Here is a 20,574-nt window from a genome sequence, read left to right as displayed (position 1 = left end):
AGAATTTTACCAAACATTCAAAGAGGAATTGACACCGATTCTTTACAAACTATTCCAAAAGATTGAAACGGACACAAATCTCCCAAACTCATTCTATGAAGCAAACATCATCCTGATACCAAAACCAGGTAAAGATATAACCAAAAAAGAAAACTACAGGCCGATATCCTTGAAGAATATAGATGCAAAAATCCTCACTAAAATGCTAGCAAACAGAATACAGCAACACATATGTAAAATTATTCACCACGATCAAGTGGAGTTCATCCCAGGGATGCAAGGTTGGTTCAACATACGCAAATCAATAAATGTGATACACCATATTAATAAACTCAAACACAAGGACCGTATGATCATCTCTATAGATGCTGAAAAAGCATTTGATAAAGTTCAGCACTCATTCATGATCAAGACCCTCTATAAGTTAGGTATAGAGGGAAAGTATCTCAACATAATGCAAGCCATATATACCAAACCCACTGCCAATATCATCCTGAATGGGGAAAAGCTGAAAGCTTTTCCTTTAAGAACAGGAACTAGACAAGGATGCCCACTCTCACCACTCCTATTCAACATAGTGTTGGAAGTACTAGCCAGAGCAATCAGAGAAGAGAAGGAAATAAAGGGCATCCAGATTGGAAAAGATGAAGTCAAACTGTCCCTGTTTGCAGATGACATGATCCTATATATCGAACAGCCTAAAACCTCTACAAAAAAACTCTTGGAATTGATAAATGATTTCAGCACAGTAGCAGGATACAAAATCAACACACAAAAATCAGTAGCATTTCTTTTCTCCAATAGTGAACATGCAGAACGAGAAATCAAGAAAGCCTGCCCATTTACAATAGCCACCAAAAAAATAAAATACTTAGGAATTGAGTTAACCAAGGAGGTGAAAAATCTCTATAATGAGAACTACAAACCACTGCTGAGAGAAATTAGAGAGGATACAAGAAGATGGAAAGATATCCCATGCTCTTGGATTGGAAGAATCAACATAGTGAAAATGTCCATACTACCCAAAGTGATATACAAATTCAATGCAATCCCCATCAAAATTCCAAAGACATTTTTCTCAGAAATGGAAAAAACTCTCCAGACATTTATATGGAACAATAAAAGACCACGCATAGCCAAAGCAATGCTGAGCAAAAAAAATAAAGCTGGAGGCATAACACTACCTGGCTTTAAGCTATACTACAAAGCTATAATAACCAAAACAGTATGGTACTGGCATAAAAACAGACACACTGACCAATGGAATAGAATAGAGAATCCAGAAATCAACCCACACACTTACTGCCATCTGATCTTTGACAAAGGCACCAAGCCTATTCACTGGGGAAGGGACTGCCTCTTCAGCAAATGGTGCTGGGATAACTGGATATCCATATGCAGGAGAATGAAACTAGATCCATACCTCTCACCGTATACTAAAATCAACTCAAAATGGATTAAGGATTTAATTATACACCCTGAAACAATAAAACTTCTTAAAGGAAACATAGGAGAAACACTTCAGGAAATAGGACTGGACACAGACTTCATGAATACGACCCCAAAAGCACGGGCAACCAAAGGAACAATAAAGAAATGGGATTATATCAAACTAAAAAGCTTCTGCACAGCAATAGAAACAATTAACAGAGTTAATAGACAACCAACAGAGTGGGAGAAAATATTTGCAAAATATACATCTGACAAAGGATTAATATCCAGAATATATAAGGAACTCAAACAACTTTACAAGAAGAAAACAAACAACCCAATTAAAAAATGGGCAAAAGAGCTAAGTAGGCATTTCTCTAAGGAAGATATACAAATGGCCAACAGACATATGAAAAAATGCTCAACATCACTCAGCATCCGGGAAATGTAAATCAAAACCACACTGAGATACCATCTAACCCCAGTTAGGATGGCTAATATCCAAAAGACTCTGAACGATAAATGCTGGCGAGGTTGCGGAGAAAAAGGAACTCTCATACATTGTTGGTGGGACTGCAAAATGGTGCAGCCTCTATGGAAAATGGTATGGAGGTTCCTCAAACAATTGCAGATAGATCTACCATACGACCCAGCTATCCCACTGTTGGGAATATTCCCAGAGGAATGGAAATTATCAAGTCGAAGGTATACCTGTTCCCCAATGTTCATCGCAGCACTCTTTACAATAGCCAAGAGTTGGAACCAGCCCAAATGTCCATCATCAGATGAGTGGATACGGAAAATGTGGTACATCTACACAATGGAATACTATTCAGCTATAAAAACGAATGAAATACTGCCATTTGCAACAACATGGATGGACTTTGAGAGAATTATATTAAGTGAAACAAGTCAGGCACAGAAAGAGAAATACCACATGTTCTCACTTATTGGTGGGAGCTTAAAATTAATATATAAATTCACACACACACACACACACACACACACACACAACGGGGGGGGGGAGAAGATATAACAACCACAATTACTTGAAGTTGATACGACAAGCAAACCGAAAGGACATTGTTGGGGGGGAGGGGAGGAGGGAGGAGGGAGGGAGGTTTTGGTGATGGGGAGCAATAATCAGCCTCAATGTATATCGACAAAATAAAATTAAAAAAAAAAAAAAAACTGAAAAAAAAAAAAAAAGGAAATGCCAAAAATTAATACAGGAGTATTTTTGGGAGAAAACTGAGCAATAGATAAATTGTCAAGAAATGAGAAGAAATGGCCTGGGTCCTGGTAGACCACAGCAACAATGAGGGATAGTGGTGATCTGGTCTAGTGACAGGAAATTCAAATTTGGGGATTTTAGGGAACAGAAAGGGAGAATAATTTTTAAATGTCAGTGAAGAGCAAGAAAGACACCTTAATCTCCAGGCCTAGGAGTAGAAGGGCAGTGAAAGCAAAAACAGCCACCACTTGAGAGGGCTTCCGTGGAAACAGTATCCTTGGCAGAAACCTTGATTTCCATTAGTAGAAGAATGTGGAGGGAACTTTCAGGGAAGAGTTTGCTCATAGAGGAGATTTTGCTGATAGTGGACTGAATTTTAGAGAGCATAGTGAAAGGGTTGGAGGAGTTGGGGAGAAATGGGAAAAGAGGACAGAAAAGTGGATACACATGTTACAAGCAGCCAGGCTTGGCTTGCCCTCTTGCACTAAGCAAATGACTCAAAAGTCCAAAAGCTGGTGCAAGGATTGGAAGGTTTATTGAGATAACTGGCATGTGGGAGATGATGAGGGTAAAGTCATCCTACCTTCTGATGCCTGTTCTAGGCTTTATAAAGGAAGAGGTGGGAAGACGAGGTAAGGGTTTTGTCCCACAGGAGAAAGGGGGAGGCTGGTTACAGGATCAGTAGAGGGTCTGAGTCAGATGTCAGAGTCCCATGATGGACTGGGTGCTTTGGCATCATGGAGGCTGCAGTTGGTGGATTTGTCAGCTTCAAGCCCTTGATGTTATTTCGGGGCTGGAGTTCTTATCTCCTGAAGAGAGCTCAAAGACAGTAACCTCAGTCAAGCCTCACTGGAACATAAAAATACATGACTCGTACCTCCAACTAATGTGGATGCAATTTTCCTTTAAGCCAGAAGGTGAGTTAATAATCAGCTAGGGTGCTTTGCCTTCTCTTGTATTTCCTCTGTTTGCTGTTGATTTAGGGAGGTAAGAAAAACAAGAAAACAGTTTCAATCCTTAATTGTAGGTGCACAACATCTAAAGTAAATCAACATAAGAGGGTGTAATGGGAGGTAAACCAGAATAAACCTTTGAGAAGTATCCTTTTGGAGCTTGATTTCATCTCAGGGCAGTTTCGGCCATATGGTCAGTTTCTTATTTCCTCTACAAACCTCAGGAATTGATGATTATCAGTTCCCAAGTTAACAGCTAACTGAAATGTTCTGCTTGGTCTTAGTTACCCCAAAGATGGCCATTCTCTGGCTAAGGTCCCTTTCATACAGAACCATTTGGATATTAGAGTGCTGGAAATGAGGCTGATCTGACAGATTAGGATTCTTTTGATTACTGTAATAAACAGGGATAAAGAGCACAATAAGATTAGTCCTAATGGGTTCAAGGCAGTGTGGGCAAGGCAGTGTGTGTGTTTGTAGATAGGGAGGAGTGGGTTTCTGGGGCTATTATGAACCTGTTCTGTTTTTGTCACTGAGTTGTATCTTCATTTTACCATCTTGCAGTAGCTCTTTTAAGAATACAAAATGAACATGTTCATATTTTTTGCTTGTCCCTTAATAGCCAGGAATATAAATAACATTTTTCAAGTATCACATTGAGATGTAATTTAACACATTATATTTGTTCTTTTTAGAATGGACAACATATTGTGGCAGGAAAAGCTTTGGAATATTTAGCTCAACATTCAGACGATCCACAACAAGTTCTTACAGCTTTAAAGTAAGTAATCCCCATCCTGTGGGAGTGAATAGATTTCCTCTGCTCATGTTACTCTTGGTCTATAAACTTTGCCAAAATAGTGCCAATGAGATCAATGTCTACTATGACAACTATTAACCCAGATGTTCAAAGTAAAATAAAGAGAGCAGTTGAACCTGATCTTCCCCTTCTTTCTTTCTAGGAAAGAAAACGTTTTGTCGAAAGGTTACTTTTACATACAGTAGTGAGGCAGAGGAGAGTGAGATTGGGACATAATAACTGCTAATGGTGTGACTGAGAAAATCACTGTGAAAAATGGGAAACCAGAAAGGTTCTAGAGTGGTTTTCCTGTTGTTCAACTACTCTTGAGGTCACACTTCTGAAGGGAAATGGATACAAAGTATTAAAAGTCAGGAGTCTTGAGATACTTTCATGCTTTCAGTCAGCTAAATGTCTAAAAATCATTCAGGACAGATAGTATTTTTTTAAAAAGCTTTTTAGGGTTTGAAAGTTTACCAACTACCTCATTTTGTCAGTTTGTCCTGCTGTCAGATCCCTCAAAGAATAGTAATCCTAGTTTATGTGGGACCCAAAGGCCAGTTCCAGGTTCCTTTATAGAAAGAAAAATATAAAGAAAAATAAATATAAAGACTTGTACACCACACCTGATGTTCTTTTTTTTTTTTTTTCTTTTCTTTTTCCGGCTGGCTGTTAAATAGATCCAAACCCATGACTTTAGTGTTTTAAGGCTGTGCTATAACCAACTGAGCTATTTGGCCAGCCCCATACCTGATGTTCTAGCAGGTCATTTTGGGCAATGATATGAACTGTGGAACCATTTAAGAATTTTGTTATAAGCATCATTATTGTTTTAAAATTCTTTTATTAAAATCCTTCAAAATTACAAAATTGGTATGTTTTCATTGCAGCCATTAAAACAATACAGATATCTATAAATAAAATAAGATTAATCTTCCCCTTACCCTCTTTTTTTCACTTCTGCCTCCTGGGGTAATCGAGGTTAATAACTTGTTATATATTCTTTTGCATGTTTCTTCCTAACAATCACTTCCTATATTGCTTTATCATACAGGTGTTTGTTTCGTCTTGTTCTTCCAAAAGTTTCTCAAATGCCGGAATCTGAAAATAAGTAAGTTATTTCAACAGAAGTGAAGTATTCGCCATTAGAAAAATTATAGTAATTTTCAATACAAACCTTATATTGAGAGATGTTCGGTGTAGTGGGTAATATCAGTATAGGCTTTGGGGCTAGTCTTCCTGGGTTCATATCCTGGATGTGCTACTTATTAGATGTGTAACCTTCGGCAAGTTTCTTAACTTCTCTGGGCTCAAGTTTCCCCATCTGTAAGATGGGAATAATATTAGTACCTACTTCATTGGATTGCTGTGATGACTTGATGAGTTAATACATGTAAAAGGTTAAAGATTCATGTGACCTGAAGAGAAACCAGAGTATAAGTCAATACATGGAAAACACTTAGAGTGGTAGGCACTTAATAAGCCCTCAGTAATGTTATCTATGATCTAATTATGATGTTGTATATGTTTCTCCTTTTCTTAACAGGAGACTCAAATATAGACATATCTCTTACTTTCCCACAGAACATATATATTGGATGTTTTGTTGATTCTTTTAAGCTCAGCAGGGAGTGTTCAAATTTATTTCTACTCACAGTTTCTATGGCATAAGATACCAAGAACTTAATAATTCATGGAAGAATTTGGCCACCAATTTTTTGTTCACAAAAACTCACTACCTCCTGATGATTTGAAAGAAAACTCTATTCAAGGTCTTGATTAGGGATTACTTTCAGAGAATTATCACCCATCTCTGCATTCTCTGCTTGGACAAGAACTCAGTAATAGTGTATCTCTACTTCACTTTTGCTTTATATATTCGCAACTGGAGGCAATATATTTTTTCAACTAAATTCTTTGGGAAGTATCAGTGACTGAGATAACATTTGACAGATGACATAACTTTCTTTTTCATAATACAAATTTTACCCAAACACATATGATAAGTTTTGCCTTTTCCTTCCAGGTGCTATGAATCCATGAACAAATATTTGATGATATTAAGAAATTATTAACTTTTAGGTGTGATAATGGTAGTGTGGTTATGGTTGTTTTTGTTTTGTTTTGTTTTCTTAAGATTCTTTATCTCTTAGAGACACATTTTGAAATATGTGTGGATGAAATGAAATGATGACTGGAATTTGCTTCAAAATAATACAGGAGGGGAAGAAGTGGGGGAGAATGAAGTAAGATTGATGATGAGTTAATAATTATTAAAGTTGGGTAATGGTACACTGGGACTCATTACACTCATCTGTTAGCATTTGAACATCTTTGAAATTTTCAACAATAAAAAGTTTCTAAAAAAGGAAACTCAAAGACCAAACCCTGATAGCTACTAAGATTGTAAGAGCTCCTTGAAGGCTGGGACTGTTTGTATTTATCCTTGTATCTCTGGAACCTAGGACAGTATCTGACACATGATTGCCACTCAACTTATTTAGATGACTGAATATCAGTTCTTTATAAGATCTTCAGCTCCGGACTTAACGATATTTCATATTCCATGTAATTGTGGCATACAGTCAAACCCCACTCATCAAAACCAATTTGGAAATAGGGTAAGGGAGGGGATCCTGTTTGAAATGACAAATTAGAGAACATTTAAAATATATAGCTTTATTATTTTCAAGCAAATGTAATAGAGAAAACCTAGCAGTGATTTCAGGTAGAGGTCAGGACCTGATTTAACAAATAGATTAGATTAACTTGTAAAAATTTTTGTAAAGTGCCTAATTCAATGAGAAGAGTCAAGAGAATTGAATTCTAGTTTCAGCTGTTTCAGTAACTTCTGGTTTATCTTAGGCAGTGGCAACTTCTTTAACTTCTAAGCTCTGTTTTCCTCATCTGTAAAATTTTCAAAGCTGGACTGGTTTTTTTTTTTTTTTTTTTTTGGCGTGTGGCTGGTTGGGGAATTGGACTGGTTAATTTTTAAAGTTCGTTTCCATTCTAAAATTCTTATGGTTTTCGATTAGCAGTATCTACGTAAGTACTAACAACTCATGCAAAATTTTTAAAAAGCAGTTTGTCTTTTAAATAGATTATACATCCCTTTCCATGTCCTCATTCTTATTTGTACTATGTATTTGCATTAATAGGCCCTTCCTAGATTATTTTATATAGAGTCACACTATACAGATACAATAACAGCATTTTTTCTGTCACACACATCTGCCAAGATGTGAACTACTGCTGAATTATCCAATAAATACACTCCAACAGAGCATCTGTAGTCTTAATCTGCTTATTTTTAAAAATTGAAGCATAATCAATTATACATATCTGTGGAATACAGCATTGAATATCAATACCTGTGTGCAATATATGATGGTCAAATCAGGGTATATCTGCCTATTTAGCCTCATAGGCCAGGCCTATATTATGGGTCATATACCTTCTTAGAAAACTGAAACATCAGGATTATACTACTATTCACAGTTATAGCCACAGCATTTATATAGGCTGTGTATTACCATGAGGACAGATATCTTTCTGAGGAGCAACAGTAATTACAAATTTACTATCAGCTATCACATATATTGGCACAAGCCCAGGAGAATGAATCTGAGGGCGATTTTCAGTTTATAAAACTACCCTCACATGCTTCTTTGCCTTTCACTTTGTCTTACTATTTATTGTTTCAGCTTTAGTCATTGTTCACCTTTTATTTCTACATGAGACAGGATCCAACAACCTATCAGCAATCTCATCCAACTCAGATAAAATCCTGTTTCATCCTTATTACACAATTAAGGATATCTTCCTAGTATTACTCCTATTTTCCCCTGACTTTTTAGGAGACCCAGACAATTACATCACAGCAAATCCCCTTAACACACCACCCCATATTAAACCAGGGTGGTATTTCTTATTTGCCTATGCAGTTCTATGATCTATTCCTAATAAACTAGGAGGTGTCTTAGCCCTTGTCCTGTCCATACTAATCCTAGCAATCTTCCCCATACTTCAACCATCTAAACAACGAATCATAACATTCCGACTACTAAGTCAACGCTTGTTTTGAATCTTAGTTTCTGACCTCCTCACACTTACATGAATTGGAGGCCCAGACAAATAGCATCAATCCTTTAATTCTTCATTATTCTCATCTTTATACCTCTTATAAGCACAATCGAGAATAAACTCCTTAAATGAAGAGTCTTTATAGTATAGCATATTTTGGTCTTGTAAACCAAAAATGGCGAATAACATCTCTGAAGAACAGTCAAGGAAGAAGCCCCACCATCAGCACCCAAAGCTGAAATTCTACTTAAACTATTCCCTGATTTTTGCTACTTGAAAGCAAAATAATTTTTAAGTGCTATGTCAGTATTGAAAGAATGTGAATTTATAAACATCCTATGTCCATCATGCATTAAGTGGCTTGCCCATTAATAATGTACTAGTACTGCATATGGTATATCATGCATAGTTGTATTAGTCCATTTTTGTTGCTTATAACAAAATACACGGAACTGGGTAATTTGTAAGGAAACAAAATTTATTGCTTACAGTTTTGGAGGCTGGGAAGTCCAAAGTCCAGGGAACACATCTGGTGAGGGTCTTGGTGGTGGTGACAGTGACCCAGGGGTCTTACATGGTAGAAAATGGTGGAGAAGAGAGAGAGATAGTTCCTCATACACTCCTTTTAAAGCCCTCAGAACCATGCCCATGTCCACTATTAAACCATAAACTTAATCACCTCTTCAAGGCCCCACCTTTCAATTGCCATAATAGGATTTCCCACCCTCAGCAGTTACAGTGGGGATTCAATGAGGTTTGGGGGGCATCCAATCTAAAGCAATAGTATATATATATGTCTTGTACATGAAATTAAATACACCATGCATATAATCAGGTACATTAAACTGTATAAAATGCATAAGACGTTAGATGGTCATTGAAAGGACGAGTCGACACCAGTTGACGATCCACCGGAGAGAGCCGTTTATTAGGCAGCACACACACACATATATATAGGGCTTTAAGGGGCAAGCTGATTGGCTTAAAATACAATCCCTACTTAGCATACCACATGGGGCTTGGGGGGGAGCTGATTGGTGTGTAATTCACACCGGAGGGAAGGAGAATAGGGAAGAGAAGGGCAACCAGCGCCATGATGGGGTGTGGCCGAAAAGGGCTTATGTGATTGGGGTGTGATCCCTTGGGGCATTTGGGTCCCTACATTCCTCCCTTTTTCTTGTTTTAGGAAAGGGGACGTTGAAGTCATCGAGCTACTTCCTGCTGAACTGGGGCGTTGTGGGGGGGGGCAAAAAGAGGAAGGTACATAAATACCCATTATGAAACCCCAAAGGAGGGTGGAGAAACAAGTAATTTCAAAAGGGGAAAAGTCCATAAATGTTTCTTGAAGCCACAAGTCGAATATGCACCAGTTCCATTGTTCGTAGTTGGAGACTGGAGGGAGCAGCCAGGCGTCGGTGGCGAGGGCGTGTAGGAATGCGTTTCCTCTGTAAGGTGGTGTCTCTTCAGCATCGGCTGAGGCGCTCACGAGATGAGGCGGGGGGTTCATCGGTACCTAGAAGCTGGTAGTTTCTAAGCAAAAGCTGGTTAAAAGCCTGATTAGAAATTTTTCCCACTTTGGCTTGAAGAAACCTAATGATACAGGGCAAGAAAAGGCAGGTTATGAGGATAATGATTAGAGGTCCCCAAATGGGCCAAATCCAAGTTAGGACAGGGCTTAAGATGAAGGAGGAAAAGGGGTTAGAACTGGATGTGGTTCGTAGGCTGGAAGCCAAGTCGGTGAGTTTGATGATATTTGTTTCTACTAGACCAGATTCATTGATATAATAACAGCTTTCTTCCCTAAGGAAGATGCAAGTACCTCCTTTTTCTGCAGTGAGGAGGTCTAGTGCTCTGCGGTTTTGGAGGGTGACCTGAGCTAAAGAGGTGATCTGTCTCTGTAGAGAGGAAAGAGATTCAGCAGTGGAGGTCAGAGCCCCTTCAAGTTTAGCACTGATGTCTTTGACCGCCCATAACCTGTGCCCTACGGCTCCTCCTGACAGGCCGTTAAGGAAATACCGACGATGATTGGGAGGAAGGAGGCCCTTTTTTGTCTTGAGGGTGGGTGAAGAAGATAGAATAGTTCTGAATTGGAGTACAGAGTGAGTTGAGGGACAATGGTGACAAGAAGGCATGGGACAGTAAGATTAGGCAGGATGGAGGTAGAGAGGGTTCCATTGCACCAGAAGAAAGTGCCTGGTGGGGCGTAGGTGTGGTTATAAATGGTTGAGGAAGGGAAGTGTTTAAGGGGACAGGCCGCCAGGAGCGGTCGCATGAGAGAAAACAGTTTCCGGGAGAGAGAGAGAAAGATGAGTGTTTCAGAAATGATCTGTTGCCAGGTGTAAATGGGTGACCCTGGGGAGCTAGCAGAGGGGCCTGAAAGCTCCCTGGGTGAAATGAAAAGCCAAGGAGAAGGTTCATGTCTCCGGAATTGGGGGTAAGGCTGAGGTCCGGGATAGGTGGAGTTTGAAAGGGTCTGTAGGATGAGGGATACACTTAAAAGAATGGTGTGTTAAGTTCTTCTGCAGTTTGTTACTGGAGTTCTCGGTGGCCGATAGCGGATCCTGAGTGTAAGGCTTCAGCCTAGAAATATGAATCCATGGAGTAACATGATTACCTGGCAGGGCAAGTTTAGCAGCGGTCGGAGTGCAAAGGATGACAGGACATGGGCCTTCCCACTTAGGGGTTAGGGGGGTTTTGGATTCCGGGGAAGTGTAGAATACTAATTGGCCTGGGCTGAGTGAAAGGTTATTTTTGGAAAGTGATGGATCTGGAAGTAGCCAGTCCTGGTGCTTCCATAATTCGGTGCGAAGGTGGGAGAGCAAAGGTAAAGCCATGGCGGGTGGTATGGGTCCTTCAGTTGCTGTGATCCCCGGGGGTAGGAGGGGCCTACCATACATGACTTCAAAAGGGGAAAGATTGGAGGGCCTCTTTGGGAGAGCTCTGGCCTTGAGTAGAGCGAGAGGTAGAAGACGGACCCAATCAAGGTGTCATTCCAGAGATAATTTAGTTAGTATGTCTTTTAAGGTTCTGTTGGTTCTTTCTACCTTTCCAGATGCCTGAGGTCAGTAAGTGCAATGTAGGTGCCAGGGGAGAGAGAGTGACTGGGAGAGTTTTTGTACTATCTGGGCGGTAAATTCAGGTCCATTGTCAGATTGAATGGAAGTGGGCATCCCAAATCGTGGGATGATTTGGGAAAGGAGAGTCTGGGCTACGGTGGAGGCCTTTTTATTGGATGTTGGAAATGCCTCCACCCATCCTGAAAAGGTATCAACAAACACCAAGAGGTATTTGAGGCGCCGGACAAAAGGCATGTGTGTAAAATCGACTTGCCAGTCGGCTGCGGGTGTGAGACCTCTGGCCTGGTGGGAGGGGTATGGCCCAGGTTTGAGAGGGGTGTTAGGATTGGTACGCTGGCAGATTGTGCATGAGGAGGAGATTTTTTGTAAGAGGGCTTTGTCAGATGGGGTGATTGAGAAGAAGGCCTGTAAAAACTGGGATAAAGCTTGGGGGCTAGAGTGAAACAGGTCATGGAGCAAGCGAAAGAGAGAGGACTTATCATCATTAGGCGGTTGGGGCTGAGAGGGTGTCTGTGAACCCTGGGGGCCGTAAGGAAGAATGGGAAGTTGGTTTTGTGTCTGTGGGTGCATTGCCGCAGTGTGTGCGGCGAGGTCAGCCTTACAATTCCCGCGAGTGATTGGGGAATTGTCCCTCTGGTGGGATCTGCAATGAATGACTCCTAATTTACAAGGTAAATGGGATGCCTCGATTAATGTGGTGATTAAAGCTGAGTTGGTGATTGTGTTACCCTTGGTGTTAAGCAGACCGCGTTCTTTCCATATGGCGGCATGAGAGAGAAGTATATGAAAGACATATTTGGAGTCCGTGTATAAGTTAAGAGTTTTTCCTTCAGCTAAAACGCAGGCTCGCGTGGCAGTGATAAGTTCAGCCTGCTGCTTGGTAGTACCCTTGGGTAAAGGTTGGGCCTCTATAACTGAATCAAGGGAGACTATAGCATAACCTGCGTAATGAGTGTTTCCTTCCTTGAATGAGGATCCATCCGTGAACCATGCGAGATCAGCATGAGACAGGGGCCCCTCGGTGATGGAAGAGTGGTAAGGTATGAAATTCTGAAGGCTTTCTACGCAGCTGTGCAAAGGCGTGTTGGGGGAATCTGGTATAGGCAGTAGAGTAGCCGGGTTTAGGGGTGGGCAGGTATTAAACGATAGGGCAGGATTTTCCAGAAACGAGGATAGGAGGGTTAGAATTCTGGAAGGTGGGAGGGAGTGGAGAGCCTTATAGGTAAGGAGGTCTTTAAGGTGATGTGGTAAGAGAATGGTAAGAGGTGCCCCAAATGTTAATTTGGATGCCTCCTTATGCAGTAACTGCCCCGCTGCCAGGGCTCTTAAACAGGGTGCCCAGCCTTGTACAGTGGGGTCTAACTGTTTTGATAGGTATGCTACAGGGGCAAAGGAGGGGCCATAATTCTGTACTAGAAAGGAATGGGAGAAAACGGATTGAGTGCCTTGAAGGCAGCAGGTTAAAAGAGGGGTTTTTTGGGGAAAGATTTGTTTCCCTCCTACCCCGACTATAGGAGAGCTGCTGGAGGTGGTGGGGCCTTTATATTCCCTTAAGACCGAAAAGGTGGCTCCAGTGTCCAGGAGGAAAGATATTGGGTGGCCGTCCACAACCATGGATACCCTGGGCTCCTGCTTTGTTATAGAGATGGTCGGGAAGGGCCCAAGGCTCCGTCAGTCCTCCTCAGCGAGGCCCACCATAGGTGGTATCCACGGTTCGGGGGACTGTGGGGCAGTTGGTCCCTCACCCCTTTGGGCGAGGGGGCAATCAGATCCCCAATGTCCCTTCTTTTTGCATTTTGGACAAGGAGTGGTGGGTGGCCTGGGGGTGGGGCAAGCCTTTGCCCAATGCCCTTCCTTTCCACATTTAAAGTAGGCTCCAGGTGGAGGCTTAGAGGTGGAGGCTGTGGGAGGGCGCCCAGGGGGTTTGATAAGCCGGGCCAACATCTGGAAGTTGGCGTGGTCGGCCTTTTGTTTGACATTCCTTTTCCTCCTCCTGATTATGAAAAACCTTGAAGGCCACTGACAGGATTTCGGTCTGAGGGGTTGCAGGACCCTGCTCTAATTTTTTAAGTTTAGTTTTAATGTCAGGGTAGGATTGGGCCAGGAAATAAGTCATAAGGACATGCCGGCCATCTTCTGAGTTGGGGTCTAAGTTAGTGTATTGTTGAAAGGCCTGAGTTAATCTATTGAGGAACTCGGAGGAAGTTTCCTCCTTTTTTTTAGGATTGGGCCAGAAAATAAGTCATAAGGACATGCCGGCCATCTTCTGAGTTGGGGTCTAAGTTAGTGTATTGTTGAAAGGCCTGAGTTAATCTATTGAGGAACTCGGAGGGAGTTTCCTCCTTTTTTTTAGGATTGGGCCAGAAAATAAGTCATAAGGACATGCCGGCCATCTTCTGAGTTGGGGTCTAAGTTAGTGTATTGTTGAAAGGCCTGAGTTAATCTATTGAGGAACTCGGAGGGAGTTTCCTCCTTTTTTTGGACAATTTCTTGAATTTTTTGGAAATTGACGACCTTGCGAGCCGATTTTTTGAGGCCAATTATTAAGCAAGAGGCAAAACGGTCTCGAGCCTGGATTCCCTGGGCTGTGTTATAATCCCAGTTAGGTTCCTGTTCTGGGACTGCTTGGGGGACTGGCGGGTGATCTGGATTGGTACGATGGGTGTCAGTGGCATGGGTTTGGGCTGTATCCCAGACCCTGCAGCGTTCCTCAGGAAGGAGGGTATTGGCTAGGAGCATGAAGATGTCATGATGTGTGAGGCTGTAGGCCTGCAGGATCCATTGGAATTCTTTAATGTAAGTGGTAGGGTTGGTAGAGAAAGAGCCTAGTCTTTTTTCTAATTCTGTAAGGACAGCTAGGGAAAAGGGAACATGGACCCTAACTACTCCTTCAGCCCCAGCTACCTCACGTAGTGGGGCGATTGTTAAAGGGGCGGGGGGAGGTCCTCGGGAATGGGTGAAAGGGGGGCTTAGTGGGTCAGGGGTAGGTGAGGGTAAAGACGGGCAAGTGGATGGCGCAGGAGGTGCAGAAGGTGATGCGGATGATGGGGAAAGAGGAGCGGATGCTGGAGGCACTGGGGGAGGAGGAGGTCAGTAGGGTGGGGGTTCATCAAGCAGGGTCGAAGGTGGAAGGATCGAGGGGTGACTGTGAAGAGGGTTTACAGGCTAAAAGGACTTGAGAGGGAGCACAGGAGGAGCAGAGGGTGGGGTTCTGAGCCAAGAGGCGAAAAGCCTCGATGTAGGGGATCTCCTTCCATTTTTTTAGGCGCTGGAAGTAGTAAAAGAGGTCGCGTAGAATGTTAGGATCTAATGTGCCCTCAGGGGGCCATGTGTTTTGATTATCTAAAGGATAATAAGGCCAATCTTGTGTGCAGAATTTGGTAAGGAGTTTGGGCTTAATATCTGGCCTGAGGGAAAGATTGGTGAGGTTTTTCAGAAGGCATTGAAGTGGAGAGTCCTCTAGGGAGGAGGAGGAAGCGCCCATTCTGGTCTCTTAATGGGAATTTTAGACAGAAATTGGACAGAGATTTAGTGATAGGACAGATCCTTTGGCCGGTTGGGAAAGGCGGGATCCTAGAGGGCGTCCCCAGTAGGTCACGTCAGTCCCGGCAGGTTCAGGTACGAACCAGGAGGAGAGAAGGGAGGTGTGGGTCGTCACTCAGACCTCCACTTCTCTAGGGCTAAAGCCCAGTGCCTGAAGGAACCTAGCGCTAGGAATTTCTGGTCGGGTCCTGGACCCGGGAAGTGGAGAGAAATCGGGCAGAGATTAGAAGAGAGTGGTGGACAAGAGGGTGAAAGAGAGAAGAAGAGAACAGAATGGGGCTTTTAACCTCCAAAAACGAAAGTAAAAGTTTACTGGGGCTTTGGAACCTGTTATAGTTTGGGAATTTATGGTGGTCGTGACGGCCGTGGTGGGGTGGGTATGGGTGTTAGGGGCTACCGGACGATCTAGACTCCCTGTGGTAGCCTGAAAAGGGCCGGTGCCCTTTAGAAAAGGGGGCTTACCTAATGATGAGCCGGTGGTGAGTGGAAGGAGCCAGCGCCGAAAACAATGGACGAGGGTGGACCGTCAATGGTGAGCAGTGGAAGGGAGGCCGGTCCTGGCAGGACGGAGTTCCCGAGGGGCGACTCGAGAGGTGCTGCTGCTGTGATGTGAAAAGTGTTACAGCTTGAGGGAGCCCTGAGGGGCGACTTGGAAGATGTTGCCGCTGCGATTCGAAAAGTGTTCCAGCTCGAGAGAAGCTCCGTCCTGGGTTTCGGCACCAAATGAAAGGACGAATCGACACCAGTTGACGATCCACCGGAGAGAGCCCGTTTATTAGGCAGCACACACACACATATATAGGGCTTTAAGGGGAAAGCTGATTGGCTTAAAATACAATCCCTACTTAGCATACCACATGGGGTTTGGGGGGGAGCTGATTGGTGTGCGATTCGCGCCGGGCGGGAAGGAGAATACGGAAAAGAAGGGCAACCAGCGCCATGATGGGGTGTGGTCGAGAAGGGCTTATGTGATTGGGGTGTGATCCCTTGGGGCATTTGGGTCCATACAGTCATTGTACATTAAAGCATTCAACCATGAATATTCTTGGCCTAGTTAAATCCTTAGCATATATACAACATACTATTATGGGTCATACATAGCACATTAAGTCAAATCAATTCTTGACTACCTACATGTCTTCTCCAATAGCAGTACGTTTATCACCAAGCTTCATGAAATCAGCAACCCACTTGGGAAGTGTTCCCCTCCTTTCTCTGGGCCCATAACACTTGGGGTTTCTAATGTGAAAGTATACCTGTCATCTGGTTCTTACTTCAGGGCCATAAAATTAAGATCACTCTCTTGTTCTTCTTACATAAGACATCTTGATGAACTAATGACTAATTAGCCCATGATCACACATAACTGTGGTGTCATGCATTTTGGTGGGGTTTTTTTTTTTTTTTTTTTTGGCAGCTGGCCTGTATGGGGATCCAAACATGTGACCTTGGTGTTATAAGGCTGCACTCTAACCAGCTGAGCTAACTGGCCAGCCTGGTGCATTTGGTATTTAATTTGGGGAAATGCTGTGACTCAGCTTGGCTGGCGAGGCCTTGATGCAGTCATGCGTATTGTAGCTGGACTTATAAATCAATATTCTTTATTAACATAACCACCATAAGGTGCTAATTGATTCATGCTTGATGGACATTAGCAATAAATGACACACGTACACACAGCTTAATTGAAGAGGGCCACGAAGCATGCACATACCACCTGTCACCCTCCTCAAATATTATCAATATCTACGATTCTTTCTAGACTAACATATATATATATATATATATATATATATATATATATATACATATATATATATATATATATATATATATGAGGAGATAAATCCAAACAGGGTTAGCGTGCTGGAAGGTGTGCTTGGATAAATCAAAGAGTAGCTTAATTTAAAACATCTGGCTTACACCCGGAAGATTTCATACTGACAGACCACTTTGAACTAAAAGTAGCCCAAATTTAATTACACATAGGAAGCAACCCTAATTAAATCAAAACATTTATTTATAAACAAGAAGTATAGGAGATATAAATTTATTTCAGGTGCTATAGAAAAAGTACCACAAGGGAAAGATGAAAGAATAATTTCATGTACTAAAGAGCAAAGTTTTCCCCTTGTACCTCTTGCATAATGAGTTAACTAGAACAGTTTCATAAAGAGAACTTCAGCCAAAAATCCCAAAACCAGACAAGCTACTTGAGGACAGTTACAAGAACAAACTCGTCTATGTTGCAAAATAGTGAAGAAGATCCATGAGTAGAGGAAAAAGCCAGTCAAGCCTAAGTTTTAATCATTTAAAGGTTATAGTATGCTCCAAGGTCACCCCAATCAAAATTTTTAGCTCATAAAATTGTGATTATTTCCTGTAATTAGGTTTTAAGTTATTTTATTTGAGTTAAATAATTGAAGCTCCATAGGGTCTTATCTTATTTTAATATCCTCACCTCTTCACAGGGAAGTCAATTTCACTGATTGAAAGTAAGAGACAGTTAAACCCTCATGTAGCCATTCATACAATAGAATTTTAGTTCAACTTTATATTTCCCTAAAGAAGATTCTACTCCTAATGTAAATTTAAATGTTACTCTAAAGAGGGACAGCTCTTTAAATGTAGGAAGGCTTTCACAGAGAGTAAATTATTAATTATTCACAGTTGGCCTAAGAGCAGCCACCAGTTAAGAAAGCGTTCAAGCTCAACAACCCCAGTAATTTAATTTCAAACGTCAATATAAATGCCTAACATCTGACTAGATTAATCTATTTATATGAATAGAAGAAATACTGTTAATATGAGTAACAAGAAATAGATTCTTCTTGCATAAGCTTTTATCAGACCGGATGCCTGCTGATAGTAAACAATAAGATAAAACAAAATTAATTAATTAACTGCTTATCCTTGCAATTAGTAATCCAACACAGGCATGCACATAAGGAAAGACCAAAAAATGTAAAGGGAACTTGGCAAGTATTAACACACACCCCCGCGCCCCCGCCCCCAGTTTACCAAAAACATCACCTCTAGCATTATAAGTATTACAGGCACTTCCTGCCACTGACATATGTTCAGTGGCCACGGTATCCTCACTGTACAAAAGTAGCATAGTCATTTGTTCCCTAAATAGGGATTTGTATGAATGGCTACATGAGGGTTTAACTGTCTCTTACTTTCAATCAGTGAAATTGACTTCCCTGTGAAGGGGTGAGGATATTAAAATAAGATAAGACCCTATGGAGCTTCAATTATTTAACTCAAATAAAATAACTTAAAACCTAATTATAGGAAATAATACACAATTTTATGAGCTAAAAATTTTGATTGGGGTGACCTTGGAGCATACTATAACCTTCAGATGATTAAAACTTAGACTAGACCAGTCAAAGTAATGATATCATTAATTGACCCAAATAATTTGATCAACAGAACAAGTTACCCTAGGGATAACAGCTCAATTCCTTTCTAGAGTTCATATTGACAATAGAGTTTGCAACCTCGATGTTGGACGGGGTAATGGTTTATTTTTTCAACAATTAAGTCCTATGTGATCCCCAAAATAAATAAATAAATAAAATCCTACATGATCTGTGTTCAGATTGGAGCAATGCAGGTCAGTTTCTATCTTTCAGTATTTCTTCCAGTACGAAAGGACAAGAGAAATAAGATCCACTTTAAAAATAGTGCCTTCAGTTTAATAGATGATATAATCTAAATTTAGTACTTTATTTCATGCCCCATCCAAGAACAGTGTTTGTTAAAATGGTAGAGCCTAGTAATTGCATAAAACTTAAAACTTTATAATCAGAGGTTCAACTCCTTAACAATCGTACTTATAATCTTCTTCTACTTATCATTCCCACTATTTTTGCATAGCATTTTTCACTCCTGTAGAATGAAAAACACTGGGCTACATACAATTCTTTAAAGGACCTAACATTGTTGGCCCCTACGGCCTTCTTCAACCTTTTGCCAATGCAATAAAATTACTTATTAAAGAACCATTGCAACCATTAACATCTTCTATTCTCCTATACATCATTGCACCTACCCTTGCCCTCACTTTAGCACTTACCATATACCCTTGAATCCCATTACCAATACCACACTGGCTAATCAATATAAATATAGAAATGTTATTTATTCTAGGCACATCAAGTTTAGCTGTATACTTAATTCTTTGATCAGGATGAGCATCAAACTCAAAATACACATTAATTGGTGCTCTACACAGTAGCCCAAACAATCTCACATGAAGTTACTCTAGCTATTATCCTACTATCAGCCCTATTAATAAATGGGTTCTATACATTATCAAGTCTAATTATTACCCAATAATTCATATTATTGCTTCTTCCATCATGACCCTTAGGCATAATATGATTCATTTCAACATTAGCAGAAACTAATTGAACCCCATTTGACCTAACAGAGTATGAATCAGAACTTGTATCAGGCTTTAATGTTGAATATGCTGCAGGTCCATTTGCCCTATTTTTCATAGCTGAATACACTTATATTATTATAATAAGTGCCTTAACCACTGTCATTTTCCTATGGGCACTCCACAACATCTTTACACTAGAAATTTTCACAATTTCATCACCAAAACACTTCTAACAATTCTATTTCTGTGAATCTGAGTATCCTATCCATGATTCTGATATGACCAACTAATACATCTTCAATGAAAATATTTCCTCCCACTAACATTAGCTTTATGCATATGACATATCTACATAACTATCCTATTATCAAATATTCCACCACAAATATAAGGAATATGTCTGACAAAAGAGTTACTTTGGTAGAGTAAATAATAGAGGTTTAAATACTCTTATTTCTAGAATTATAGGAATCAAACCTACTGTAAAGAATTCAAAAATCTACATACTACCTATTACACCATATGCTGTAGTAATGTCAGCTAAATAAGCTATTGGGCTTGTACCCCAAAAATGTTGGTTTATACCCTTCCCGTACTAATTAACTCCAGATATTTTTCATAATTCTCTTTATTTACAGGAACAATACTTACAATATTTGGCTTACACTGACAAATAACTTGGGTAGGACTAGAGATAAATGTATTAGCTGTTATCCCTATTTTAATTAAAAAAAGCAAACCCATGATCAACAGAAGCAGCTACCAAATATTTAACACAAGCATCCACATCCATGCTTTTAATAATGTTGTTATCATGAATATAATGAATTCAGGACAATGAACAGCTACAAACACAGGCAATTAACAGCAATTATATTAGTCACAATAGCACTAATCCTGAAACTTGGACTCTCCCCCTTTCACTTCTGAGTCCCAGAAGTGACACAAGGAGTTTCATTAATATCAGGCATAATTCTATTAACATGGTAAAAACTAGTGCCAATTTAAGTTGTATTCTCCATATCATCAGTTGATGTAAATATTATTTTAACAATTGC

General features: G+C 40.7%; 1 protein-coding gene across 1 annotated transcript in view; it reads left to right on the top strand.

The window, feature by feature from the left end:
* TEX11 (testis expressed 11) overlaps window positions 1-20,574 on the top strand; it is a 323,127-nt gene that overhangs the window by 207,713 nt on the left and 94,840 nt on the right. Inside the window, exons 18-19 of the mRNA XM_063084664.1 lie at window positions 4,314-4,399; window positions 5,472-5,528. Coding sequence (XP_062940734.1) covers window positions 4,314-4,399; window positions 5,472-5,528 — 143 coding nt within the window. The remainder of the gene's footprint in view (window positions 1-4,313; window positions 4,400-5,471; window positions 5,529-20,574) is intronic.

This window comes from Cynocephalus volans, chromosome X, assembly GCF_027409185.1.
Source record: "Cynocephalus volans isolate mCynVol1 chromosome X, mCynVol1.pri, whole genome shotgun sequence".
NCBI classification, from domain to species: Eukaryota; Metazoa; Chordata; class Mammalia; order Dermoptera; family Cynocephalidae; genus Cynocephalus; species Cynocephalus volans.
Note: the sequence above shows the minus strand (reverse complement) of the source record. Positions and strands in the feature narration are given on the sequence as shown.